Source organism: Odontomachus brunneus, unplaced genomic scaffold (genome assembly GCF_010583005.1).
Source record: "Odontomachus brunneus isolate Ranch 3 - 2012 unplaced genomic scaffold, Obru_v1 Obru_scaffold_176, whole genome shotgun sequence".
Taxonomy (NCBI): Eukaryota; Metazoa; Arthropoda; class Insecta; order Hymenoptera; family Formicidae; genus Odontomachus; species Odontomachus brunneus.
The window spans coordinates 320,293-333,737 of NW_022639626.1; the positions used below are offsets into that span (position 1 = coordinate 320,293).

Here is a 13,445-nt window from a genome sequence, read left to right on the forward strand (position 1 = left end):
TATATATATATATATATATATATATATATATATATATATATATATATATATATATATATACACATACGCATACACAAGGTGTCTCGCCACTACCGCATTATCTCTTACAGACAGATTCCTGAGGTAATTTGAAGAAAAAAATCCTAATGTAAAAATATCAAGGCTATAATACTTTTCAAATTATAAACGATTAAAGTTGATCAATTATATTGGCTAAAGTACGTGCGCTCAGGTACGGTACAACACACAATAATACAGGTGTATGCACATAAGTGAGAATTTACATTAGATATGAAATTAGTTGTAAATCCCTGAAAGAAACGTCAAATGTGTGACAACTTACTGATTCTCATAAATGTATTGTGTGATATTTTATTCATAACATTTTGACGAAATTGTTATTATTTGCGATGTTTATTTAAATGATAGAAAAGGCAAATTATTATTACATATATTGTTGTATGTATAGAACTTCCGTATCAATATTTAGAAAAAGGATGACATGTGCATGCACCTGTGCTATTGTGTGTTGTACCGTACCTGAGCGCGCGTACTTTAGACAGTGTAATTGGTCAATTTTAATCGTTTATAATTTGAAAAATATTATAGCCTCGCCATTTTTGTATTAGAATTTTTTTTTATTTAAATCATTACCTCAGAAATCCGCCCTTAAGAGATAATGCGGTAGTGACGCGACACCCTGTGTATATATATATATATCCATCCCCGTGGTGTCAAGAATTTTCTCGATTCTAAACTACTGCTCATGCGCGGAATTACTTGCATTTTCGAGGCGATTTTCTTTCTTTTGCCTTTTCCGATTATCTGTCGAGCGTGCAATTAGTGAGTAGCATCAGGATCGTCAGCTCCATAAGACCTGTGGGACTATTCTCAATTTGTGAAAAATTTTTACTAAAACTAATATTTTGTTATAATAATGTGTAAATACATTAGTAGCATACATAAAAACATAAAATCATATATAGAATATAACATGTGTGGTGAACTAATTCGATAAATTAAGAATTTTGCAGGTCTTATGAAGTTGACGGTCCAAGGCTTATCGCCAACCCCACATACTTGACAGGTAACTGAGAAAGGCAATAGAAAGAAAATGTAGACATAGTCTTCAAAGATCATCTCAAAAATGCAATTCTGAATATTATTCTAAACAATCCATCATCTTATGCAGGCTGCCTATCACAGTATTTAATAAATTTTGTATTGTAATTTTTCTCAGCATCCAATTTATTTCTGGAAATTTAAAGTGTATAATATACGTATGCGTGAAAAGAGCGGTCTCCTTTTTCTCTCTTTTATAAAACAAAATTACATTCGACATACGATTTAATTGTATGGAATAAGTTCAGCGTAAAAATCTAATTGTAGACAGAACTCAATATAATGCTGACTATCTCGAGGTTGTTAAATAAATACATTTGTAGAATAACGCGACACTTAATTCCTACATTTGAATTTAATTACATATTCTTTATCGTTCCTCTAGAATTACTGTTTCCTGCGGACAAAACTTTAGTTCCATCAGAGTAAGCTTTGAGTCCATAGATGTTAACTGAAACAAAAATACAAAATACGTTTGATAAATCGTTAAAATATTCCCAGCAACGTATTTACAAAAGTCTTTTTCCTTAGGGAATTTTTCCTTTTTAATTTACTCGTAGAGAAAACGACATATAAAGAATCATACAAATAAATATCTATGTGATAAGAACTCAAATGCTTACATCATCTACTTACATCCCTTCGAGGCCAACTAGACAAGAGTTTATATTCCTCTGTAGGATAACCCTCCACAATGAGAAAATTAAGAAGCGTCTGCAACGGTGTATCCGACTGAAATTTACGTTCCAGAAATTTTCCAGCTGGCAAACGTACTTTTACTTTCATTACGCCATCACCCGCTTCTTGTTGCGGTTCAGGTGGTAAGCTGGACTCTACAGCTTGCCTATGAGCCTCTTTCCTCGCATTTTCAGCCAGCCTTTCATATTCAGCTTGTTCTTTCTTCTTTTTCTCAAGTTGTTCTTGCATTTGTTTTGCTTCTTCTTTTGCTCTAAAAATATAATTAGGAATGTGTATTATGCATATTCTATATATTCGTCATTATCTGCATATACATAAGAGCATTAAATATTCAATAAATCAAATGTTTTCAGTTACCTATCAACTGCCAAGCTTTCTTGATACGCTCTATCTTGTTCTTGTTTGACTCTTTCTCTGGCTTGTCGTTCTTCTTCAACACCAATATCAGCCCGCCTTTGTTCCTATTTTAAGAACAAGAATTATATGTAAACTACAATTTATAGTCATACACGTGTGATTATACATTAAGATACATGTTACATATTAAAATACTAGGTATTCCAGAACCACTGTGGACGTTCTATTTGTTATATAATTAATCTTTATCGACCAATTTGAAGACAATTTATCCTTAAAGAAAATATCGAGAGATCATAATTATTTATTATCAAGCTTTCTAATTCACAACGTTATATCTTTGTATTTAAATTTTATATTAAAATTGTATCAAAATATTTTTCAACGGTGTACAAAGTGCACTTACTTGGAACACATCAACAGCTTGCACCAAGTTTGTCAGTAATTCATTAACTCCCACGTTACCGTGTACAATAGTAAATATTTCTGTGTTAGATCTAGATCTCATGATGATCATGAGAGCTGGCAAGGTATCAACGTCTATACTTGTCACAGCCAATGAACCAACAGTACCAAGTGTTTGAGTTACAGAGTAGAGAAATCTAAGAACCAAATGAATGTATAAAAAGAAACAAATTCCGCTAATGCTTGACATTATATTTTCGTACCTTTCTTTGTTAGATTCAAATGTGATATCCCAACCCCACACTATAAAATTTGCTGAAAGAAGTTGGAGCACCGTTTCGAAGCCTAATAATTGAGTACAAAAGACATTTGCTAATACGCTGTTATCGTGATGCAAATATATAGCCAATAGTTTTCTCTGCAACGACATATATGGCATAAGGAACAAATATACTTAGGATATCTCAAATCTTTGTCACACTTGTGCAACACCAAGATTCAGAACAAACCTCTTTCGCTGGTTTCAGACACGATTCCTTCAATGCATCCTCGAATGTACCGGCAAAGAATTCCGGATGAGCCGGTCCGTATCGTTTTTCGAACTGCTCCGCGAAATATAACGTACCCATTATCTCGTCCACTACATTTTCTGGCACTGTTTATAGAGAAAAACGTCCCGTTGGATTATAATATTAATATTACGTGTGTATCTTGTAATTTCCATAAAAGAGCAGTTTTTTGTTTTATTTAATATACTCACTGAGGCGCTCTATTTTAGTAGATTTAACATCGTCTATGAAAATGTCGTCCTCAACATTAAACGATTCCGTAATATCTTCCAATTCTTCCACATCTTCTGGTTCATCTATAGAACTGTCGCTGTCGACCAAGTTTACAACCTTCTAATAAAATAACACAAAGTATTTTATAGGAAATTGTATTATAGAGAATTATAATTCCAATAAAACATTACCTTCTTTTCTTCCTTGGCCGGAAGCTTTCCGACAGACAAATCATGCTCTGGATAACAGATTCCACTTTGTGCCAATACTACAGTGTCATCTTTCAGTGAACTAGGCCAACCTTTCCATTGTTGATTCCGTACAGGCACGTCTATCAACGAATAGACACCTGACTTTACTTCTAACACAGTATGTGTGCCAGGAAACTTCAACTTATATGTTTTATTATGCACTTCATCCTTTATATTCAATGTATAAGTCTGAGTCATACGGCCCGAGAGACTTACGCTAGAATGAAAAGCAGATTATTTCATGAGTTATTATGAAGTTGCACATGTGAAATTTTACAACTTACGTCTCACGAGCTAAATCGCAGTCTTGCGGTAATGATGACATGTGCAATGTATTTTCTCTAGGCAGATCTAATGTTCCCAATGATGTGTTTTGTGTTCGGGGTTCTTTCATCCATCCGTGAAGATGCTGTAGACAAGGTGTTACAGTCGTTTTTTGATATATAAGTTGCTTAAGATCTCCTGAAACGTATATTTTCACATTTATAACTTGTTAAATATACTGGATTTATGCCAATTATTGGCACTTTTCAGTATCTATATGTAATCTGTAATATATTATCTTTCTTACCCAAGGTGGATGACTCAGGCATATTTATTTTATAAACACTATTTTGGTAATAAATGTGGAATGTGAGTATTCTGTTCCTCATACAACTGTTAGGTCTACTTGTCCCAGGTTTTACACTTTCTATTATATCTGCTTTTGTTGTTCCTATCTTTTTTGAATTCTGATTTGCTTGTAACACGGATGAAGATGAACATGGTGTTGTTTTAACTTCTTCCAACATTTCTATATCTGGACCAATTTCAGAAGGTAATTGTTGAGTATCTTGAGGCACAGCTTTGTTGACTGCAGCCTGAGTAAAAGGATATATATATACATATATATTAGCTGTGTTCAACAGAGAAAGCTGCTTTACAACTATTGTAAGATTCATGAATTTAATTAATATATTCTAAACTTGGCTAAATTTAAGAGCATACACCAATCAGATTTAAGAATTTTACAATAATTGCAACACAACTTTTCTGCTGAACATATCTGTTGTTATATTTACATTAAATTATTACTACAAATACAACTTGATTACATATAGAAATTTATATTAATTATATATTTATATTTACCAACAAATCCCAATTTGTTTGTTCCAAATATACAATAGCATCTCCAATGTCATCAATCCCAGTGCAAGCCTATAAATGATAACAATTTTATATTTGAAACATTTCTGTAATTTTGGATGACATTTATATCTAAAGAAGAAAAGTAGCAAGATGAGAACATAAATAAGAATACAATGATACAACTGTACAAGTTTCTACAAAAATACGCTATTAATTTAGAAAATATTTTTAAATTTTGAAACAAACAGGGACACATAAAATGACCTAACAAAGAAATAGATATTTTGGTGAATTTTGTTAAATTTACAATGTGAATGCAATGACTTATAAATAATGCATATCTGCACGTTCTACCATTTATACTTCGTATGCTCCCGCGAAAAAATAAGTACTACATTAAAACTTCGAATGTCTTCAATTATTGTCAATGTCATCTATACGTAAGAACCCTAACCTAACAACGCATTTACGTTGTGCAGCAAATAATGAGCCTACAATCACAGATTTACCTGAAAGTCGGCTAATATCGCGTCCCGATTTTCAGCCATCGTAATAAAATTCCGATTGCGAATTACGGGGCGACCTCGTGTGAAATTCACGACACTCGCAGCACTTCTTTATTATATTACAACTTTTACAAGTAACATGAACAACAACTGCAAGCCATTGACGTCCTAAACCAGGCCTACCAAGTTCATGTACATATGTACAGTGACGCTAGGGCTGCGTTCCGAAATTCACTACCAGTACTGAAAATCTATAGCTCATGTCACGTATACTATAGAATTTCAGCATTGGCAGTGAATTTCGGAACGTAGCCTAGATCGTTTGAAAGATTTATCTCAAATGTGAACTCAAGAGCTGCGTTTCAAAACTCTACTCGACGGGTAGAGTACATTTAATTGTCCAATCATGATAAAGAAATCCTTAGTTATCTTTGCTCTTATTGGTCAATTAAATACTACTCTACCTGTCGAGTAGAGTTTTGGAACGCAGCCCAGTCTATGCCCAGGGCTATGTTCAAAAATCGTACTTGATGGGTAGAGTTACTTTAATAAACCAATCATAATAAATAAATCTTAATTCCTTTTGCTCTGATTGGCTAATTAAATGTTACTCTACTCACCGAGTAGAGTTTCTGAACGCATCCCAGAGATCTGTTTTTTTTAACTGAACTACCTGGGCCCCTATTCTTGAAATCTTTGCGTATACGTAATTTTCATTGCGCAGCTATTTTATAGTATGATTAAACCTGCGCAGTAAAACTTACATATACGTAACTATTTCAAGAATAGGGGCCCTATTCTTGAAGCAATGAACTGAAGCAATAATTAAAGTAAAACAAAACATATCTGTCTCACTCTAATTTAACCAAACTAATTCAGATAGTTTAGCTTAAAAAAAAACAGACCTAAAATCTCCTATGTTTACTATGTTTTCGAAATCGGTTTCGGAAACTTTGATTTTAGTTATAAGATTAGTAGATTTTGGGCCGATTATTCCAATTTCTTGTTCCGAGAAAAAAGCAACCAAACCATTTGCAGTTTTTACAGAAAGGCGACAATTTTATTGGTTACACGTTTTTCAGATCGGGTTAGGTGACAGTTTCCCGAAAAGTGGATGGGATAATATTGGTACCAAGGAAAATCTCTACACGATATAATTTAAAGATCTGGGTACCTATTAAGGGACGTCTACATTGGAAGTAAGCAGTAAGAAGGGGAGTGTCCGATTGACCACGGTACGATTGGACACAACCAACCGATGAAAAGAATTATCTAGTGAATTACTAGGTCGAACCAATCATTACAATCTGTGTCCAATCGTATCGTGGTCAATCGGGTCCCACCCAGTAAGAAGTAGGAAGTAAGAATAAGAAATTGACCAATCATAGTTGATTATTCTTCTCACATTTGACTGTGGTTGGTCAATTTCTTACTCCTACTTCCTACTTCTTGCTATTTACTTCCAATGTAGACGTCCCTTCATGGACTTCTTCGGAATCAATTCCGAAATAATTCTGTTTCCCCTAGAAAAGACAATAGAAATCTAGGAAATAACTGAATGTTTCCAATCGGAATTAAGGGCCATGGCACACAGAAAAACTTAAGTCGTAAGACGTAAGAAGTAAACAAATTGACCAATCACAGTCGTTGATTTTTGGACCGTAAGAAGAATCAATGACTGTGATTGGTCAATTTGCTTACTGCTTACGTCTTACTGCTTAAGTTTTTCTATGTGCCATCAGCTTAATTCCGAAGAAGTCCATAATTGGCCTGTTCTTTTTAGCTGCACTGCTGAACTGGTGCAATAAGTTAAAGTGAGACAAATACGTGTGTTTTAATTCTAACTTATTGCACCAGTTCAGCAGTGCAGCTGAAAAGAACAGACCAAATAAGTACCCAGAATGAAAATTGGTCTGTTCTTTTCAGCTGCACTGCTGAACTGGTGCAATAAGTTAAAGTGAGACAAGTATATGTTCTCTCACTTTAACTTATTGCACCAGTTCAGCAGTGCAGCTGAAAAGAACAGACCAAATGCAGCCGGATCGAAACAAATGGGGGAATGTGCACATAACAAGAGAACTAGGCTGCGTCGGAAACGTCACTCGAATACTCTCCCTCTCTTTTTATCTTATTCTTGTATCTCGCTCACTCCAACGCAACGGGTATATTTGGGTGACGTTTCCGAACGCAGCCCTACATGTGACCTTAGCCGTCGCAGTCGAATGGCTGAGCTACACGTACGTTGTTCTCTTGTGGGTGCGTATCCCCTTTATGTGTTTTCAAGTAGAACCGCGTCTTCATTCTGCTATCAATGATGGCGTCGCATATGATTAAACGTAAACGTCACTTATAAACAGTTTCGTTAAATATGTTTGTATAATTAATTGTGTAATTAGTTGAATTATATCTCAAGTCCTAGTAATTTTGTTATCGCGCATTGCTGTATTGTGACTTCTCGGATCGTGTGTATATTATTGACTTATGTATAATTTATTATTAACGTAAAAACCTTCCGGCGATAGATAACCTAAAAAAACATGGAAGAGACGTGTTTAGACGATGGATTTGGAGCAAATTTTGAAAAAGCTACATTGGAAATTTCCAAAGATATTGACAGTGAGTTCTGTTGATTTTTTTTAAATAATAAAATAATTAAAGAAATATTGTTTTATTCGAGTAAAATTGAAGTTCTATAAGATAATACATATTAAAAGTTAAATCTGACCACTTACAAGTATACTACAACTTGTCTTTAATTTCAGATGTCAAACCAACGACAGAAAACAATGATGACACGTCGAAACCGGATCCGGCTTCAAGAAACGTGTGTAATGTACCTTTCAGGCATATAGATGTTCATACATTCTTCACTGATAGAAACGAAGTTGTAGAAAGGGCTATACATGACTGCACTGAAAAGCTCATCAAGGAAAACAACGAGGAGCTTGTAGGAAGCTGGCTTTTGACGGAGTACGCATTGGCAATTTATATTGTCAACTTTTCGTACCCATTGTTATTGCAATTTTGGATTCTTATTAGAGGAGAATTTATTTATTCACAGAATAAGTCTGTGGGATACAGAAAAGGAGAGACTTGTGCTACTAGCAACGAAAACTCTTTACTCTGTAAAGTATGATTTTATTTCTCTGAAAATACTTGATTGTAATCGTGTGCCCATATTATTGCTGGATACAGTAGTGACAGGGGAATTGATTTATCCACCTGCATCTCTTGCACCGTGAGTTTCAATAATGAGTAATTTACAAACAAAATATCTGATTGAAAACTTAAATATGCTATTTTCTAACTTTTTAAGATGTTTTCAATATACATTGAAAATCGACAGAAATTTATATTGAAATGTGTAAATATATAAAAATTTATTCCTTGGATAAAATAAAAATTATAAAGCTTATTGTGTTCTCGTTTATGTGCCAAATACTTGAATAAAAAATCATTAATAATGATATGTTGAATGTGTTGCATATGCATGTAATATACATTTACATTCATGTTGCATTTTTTGTCCATGTTAATGTGATACTTCTTATAGACGATTAAGTGGATTGGCGGAAGGTGTGTCGTCTATAATTCAATGTGCAGTACGCCAAGAGTGGTCGTCTGTTGCAGGTTGTTCTGGTCTTACTCAATTTGAGCCTAGGTATATTGTTTTACTATCTGTAATTGTTCATTCATTATCTATGTTTGTTAATTTGCTTTGAATGTCCCTGTCTTTGATGTATTGCTTTATTATTATACAATATATTTGTATTATACAAAAATATTTGTTTTATAGTGTATGCTTTGTATTCCACAAATAATGTTCTTAAAATATGTCATAACAATTTTGTGTAATAAATTTTACATAAAAAGTATTAAAGTGCTGTAAAAGAAGGTCAAACTTCATTTTTTTTTTAAATGAAGTTACATAAAATCAAATTAATTCACATACTTTGTATTATAAAGTATGTGCAGGAACAAGATTAGAATTTTTCAGGAAACGACACATGTTAGGTATGAGACTTATGTGGAACAGAGGACAGCCCTTGCCTTTAATAAAAAAGTGGAATCCATTTGCAAAAGATATACCTTGGCTCACATATTCTAGTCATCCACTATTCTGGTATAAAGGTAAATATTGATTTACACAGTAAATGTGATGAAGTCATAAGAAAAGCAACAAAAGATTTGCTAATAAAACTTATTAATAATTAAGTAATATCTTTTTAGCAGGGACTGAAGTCGTCAAGACGAGATTTGACGTAGAAGTCTTTCATTCTACATTGAAAAATTTATTACCACATGAATGCAATGTTATTAATATGCCAATCATTATAGAGAATTACTGTGGAGTTGGTGCCTTAGTGCACAATAGGAATGGCTTAGGTTTCTTTAAGATACGTGGCAAAGTCAGTTTTTAAGTTCTTCGATCTCGTTGTAGGATTGCAAACGCTACGAGGTACTTTTTTGAGCTTAATATTTCTCCTTCTCATAAAAATTTTCCTATTAGATTACACTTGCAACCTTGTACAGTATTTACAAAAGAATAGCAATTGCAATCGCAATGCAAAATCACACTTCTATATAATAAATTATATATTAAAGTGTCTATATGTACACAAGTGTCTATATGTACACTGTTAGGATTACTTAATGAATTTTCGTAAAATATTGTCAGATATTCTATGTGTGTGAAATACTAAGCCTATATTTTAACAATAATAATTTTCACCACTTGATTATTATATATTTTCCATATCATATATTTATATTTACTATAAATTATATATTTATATTTAAAGCTGTGTGCTAAACTTTTTATGATTATCGATAAGAACACGAAAGTTCGTTATTAAAGTTTTTAAATATTCTATTAAGAATTCACTTGGTACCTGGATTATTACGTGAAAATTATAAGTAAGAGTAATCTGTTGTAATCTCTTGTCATAAGAATATATAATGTACTTACATCTATACAAATGTGCAATACAATGCCTTTATTTCTGAGCTAATAATAAATAAGAAATATTAAATATTTACGAACTTAAGTGGCATTTAGTAGCGTATCTTAATATAATAGGCAAATAGAATAAGTATCTGATGAACTGAAATAAGAATTTTACATTAAATTACATTGTAAAATAATTTATTAGCAATTTATTACATTATATTATTGTATATACAACAAAGAGTCTAATATCTTTTAGAAATCTTTAAAGAAAATTGTGGTTTATTCATGGGTTTATTTCTTATACCATATACATCAGCTGATTTGTATTTGTATGGTAAGCATCAGTTAATTTTATAGGTTATGCGTGGACAGATGGCTTATGTATTTATGCCACCTGTTGATTCAATAAGATCGCGAATAACAGTATATTGTGCATTATGTTGTATTAATAGTAGTTTGATCAATTTTTCTTGTTTCCCTTATGAAACTAATAGTAACAAATATCAGATTGAGCATCGATTGCGGCTTTATAAACTATTATCTCATGGTCTAAAATGTAAATGTTTGAGAATATATTATGACCTGGTAAATATCGATAATTTTCAATGACTTTATTCGACACATATATCGCCGAAATATGTATGTTACAGGTAATATATTAATGCTGGACGTTATAAAAGCTAATTGAGAGAAAAAGTATTGGTACACAATAACTGCGTATATATGCAACATAATATATTCAATATATAAATTAACTCTGTGCAGTGTTTTGCAAATTTATTTTGAGAAGAATTAATGTTACAAATAACATGGAAAATGATTAAAAGTCAAAAAAACTCAAGGCATAGAAAATGCATAAAAAAGTTTTTAATTAATGAAATAAGTGAGTTTAACTAAGGTCAAGTACTATGACTAAGTACAGGAACATGGAATAGTTTCTATATAGTGGTTAATTGCTGCCTTAACACATTTATTTAGCTGAATAATCATGCCTTTATTTAATTTTATATGGTAACAGAATGTGTCTCCGTTTTTTAAAAAAAAGATCAGTATTTTTTATGGGTTTTGGAATTGGCTTTGTTCTTCCACTGTTATTTTATTTATTAAGAAGAATTTTTGTGACTCAACTGACATCTGATCAAGAACTATGGCAGCCTGAGTATTATTTAGATAAAGAGCCACACTATGAAAAAATTATTTTACAATTTTGGAAAAAAGAGAAGAGAACATCATTTGGCTATTCTAACAATGTTATATACAATACTTGGTTGGCACAACAAAATTTAAGATCATATAAAATTGATCTGGATAAGTATCTGTATGGTGCACAAGAAAAAGATAATGCAAAGGAAATTGTAAGCATGGAATGGAATTGGTTGTCAAAAAAAGTTTCTGTTACATGTGTGGTTTTTATAGAAAAACTCAAGTTAGGAAAATCAATTCAAGCCACATGGGGCAAACGCTGTAACAATATATACTTTTTTGGACACCGTTTGAAGAATGCAGAACTGCCTGTTATAAATATAAGTACAAAGATTACATCTTCGTGGCAACTGCTGTGTGAAGCTATGAATTATATTTGGAGTGATGAAGCAGTGGATAAATTGAAATGGATTATTTTTGTGAAGGATGATACTATGGTCATACCAGAGAATTTGCGTTATATAGTTGCTCCATTAGACCACAGAAATAACTATTATTTGGGTCATTCTGTAATTATGTGGGGCCAACCTTACAATGTTGCACAATCTGGATATGTTCTTAGTAGAGGAGCATTGGGTAAGGTAGTAAAAATGTTCAATACTTCAGAAAAATGTGCTGCAGGTGGAAAGTATTGGAAAAAAGAAGATTATTATCTTGGTATGTAACTTTTGACTCCTTGTAGATTTCTATTTTATTATTAATATAATTGGTTCTGTGTGTAATATTAATTTTTGGCTTATTGTATGTTACAGGAAAACATTTGTTGTCTTTGGGTATACAACCATCTGATACCAGAGATCAGTATTTAAGAGGTACTTTTCATGGTTATTCCTTACAAACTCTCCTATGGGGTGTAAACAAACCAGACAGCTACTGGACACGTGCTATGTATCCAACGAAAGGGGCATGTTGCTCGCCTGTATCTGTAACTTTCAGTACCAGTGAACCTGATAAAATGCACATGCTGAATTATTTATTGTACAATTTGCGTGTGTTTATGGGCGAAGGCAGATTTGGTAATATACCTGCTAAAGCTCCAGTACCTGAAAATGATGTAAGTCTTTAAATAAGTACTTTTCAATTAGAAATATAACTGTTTTCTTCTAGAGTAGCAATTCACATTTATTAAGAATTAATGATATTATTTACTTAACTAGATTTAATGTCATCATATATACTCTATATGTATCCATATATTTCAGGTGTGGAAAATTGCATTGAAAGAAGAATTTAACATCACATACTTGAACAATATTACGAGTGACGCTTATTATGAAATATGGCATTCGAAATATTCCGAGCCGGGGCAGATAAACATTGCTAAAGATTATCGAATCACGTTAGATTGTTTATTGGCGAACTACAAAAAGAAAAACAAATCTATGGACGATAAATCTGACGAAAAATGTTATTGACAAGACACAAACTTAAGTAGACTATTAAGACGGAGAAGTTAATAGTTTATATCAAATTATATCAGAGAATATACCAAAAGTCAATACAATATCTTTGGCTTCTTCGTAACATAATTATTTATGCAATAAAATCGAATTTATAAGAAAATGTTGACAGATAAGAATATTAATAAAAGTAATATTTCGATTTGTGTAATCCGTTTTGCCTGTTAGAAAATTTATTCGATCGCGCCTTGTTCTTGACGTTTGTATCATTAATGGGAAATGGTTGATAACTGCTTCCTTCATTATTTCGGACTCGCATTATCAAACCAATTAGAAGCTAATTAACGTCTATAGCGATAACGATAATTTAATCTCGTTCTCGAAACGTTTTCGCAGAAATGCATGTCTATCGTTATTCATACAGTGTTACTTAATTATCAATATAAAAACCGTTATAAAAATGAGAGTAATGAAAAAACATAAGTTGCTTGCAAAAACACATGCATTATATAAATAATTCATATGTAAAATTTAAACATTGTATGAAAATATAATCTTTAATTTGTTGACCTATATTTGTCATTTCTCATTTATCAATTAGGACTTGGATTTATCACTTATCCGTTTCCGTTTAGAAG

The 13,445-nt window shown here is 32.3% G+C and overlaps 2 protein-coding genes across 13 annotated transcripts; one reads left to right on the forward strand and one right to left on the reverse strand.

Moving 5' to 3' along the window:
- Positions 1-1,224: 1,224 nt before the first annotated feature.
- On the reverse strand, positions 1,225-5,427 carry LOC116851481 (FAS-associated factor 1). Of its 2 annotated transcripts, none has more exons than XM_032830924.1 (12): positions 5,257-5,427; positions 4,748-4,816; positions 4,188-4,476; positions 3,901-4,078; positions 3,557-3,833; positions 3,344-3,485; positions 3,093-3,238; positions 2,847-3,001; positions 2,585-2,780; positions 2,179-2,282; positions 1,759-2,071; positions 1,225-1,573 (listed from the first exon to the last, which is right to left on the reverse strand). In XM_032830924.1, exons 1-12 carry the CDS (start codon positions 5,293-5,295, stop codon positions 1,493-1,495), a joined length of 1,989 nt encoding a protein of 662 aa, XP_032686815.1. In that variant the 5' UTR covers positions 5,296-5,427; the 3' UTR covers positions 1,225-1,492. The 2 variants fall into 2 exon arrangements, with proteins under 2 accessions (XP_032686815.1, XP_032686816.1); XM_032830925.1 differs by having other exon boundaries at positions 1,746-2,071.
- A 1,930-nt stretch (positions 5,428-7,357) lies between these two features.
- LOC116851455 (tumor protein p63-regulated gene 1-like protein) lies at positions 7,358-13,382 on the forward strand. 11 transcript variants are annotated; one of them, XR_004379586.1, is made up of 8 exons: positions 7,532-7,869; positions 8,016-8,223; positions 8,315-8,491; positions 8,807-8,914; positions 9,251-9,384; positions 9,484-9,712; positions 10,461-10,538; positions 10,855-11,228. XR_004379586.1 is itself a non-coding variant. In XM_032830880.1 (7 exons), exons 2-7 carry the CDS (start codon positions 7,791-7,793, stop codon positions 9,672-9,674), a joined length of 897 nt encoding a protein of 298 aa, XP_032686771.1. In that variant the 5' UTR covers positions 7,358-7,509; positions 7,776-7,790. The 11 variants fall into 11 exon arrangements, 10 of the variants coding, with proteins under 10 accessions (XP_032686771.1, XP_032686773.1, XP_032686775.1 ...); XM_032830880.1 differs by lacking the exons at positions 10,461-10,538; positions 10,855-11,228 and adding an exon at positions 7,358-7,509 and having other exon boundaries at positions 7,776-7,869; positions 9,484-9,674; XM_032830882.1 differs by lacking the exons at positions 10,461-10,538; positions 10,855-11,228 and having other exon boundaries at positions 7,439-7,589; positions 7,776-7,869; positions 9,484-9,674.
- Positions 13,383-13,445: the final 63 nt, after the last annotated feature.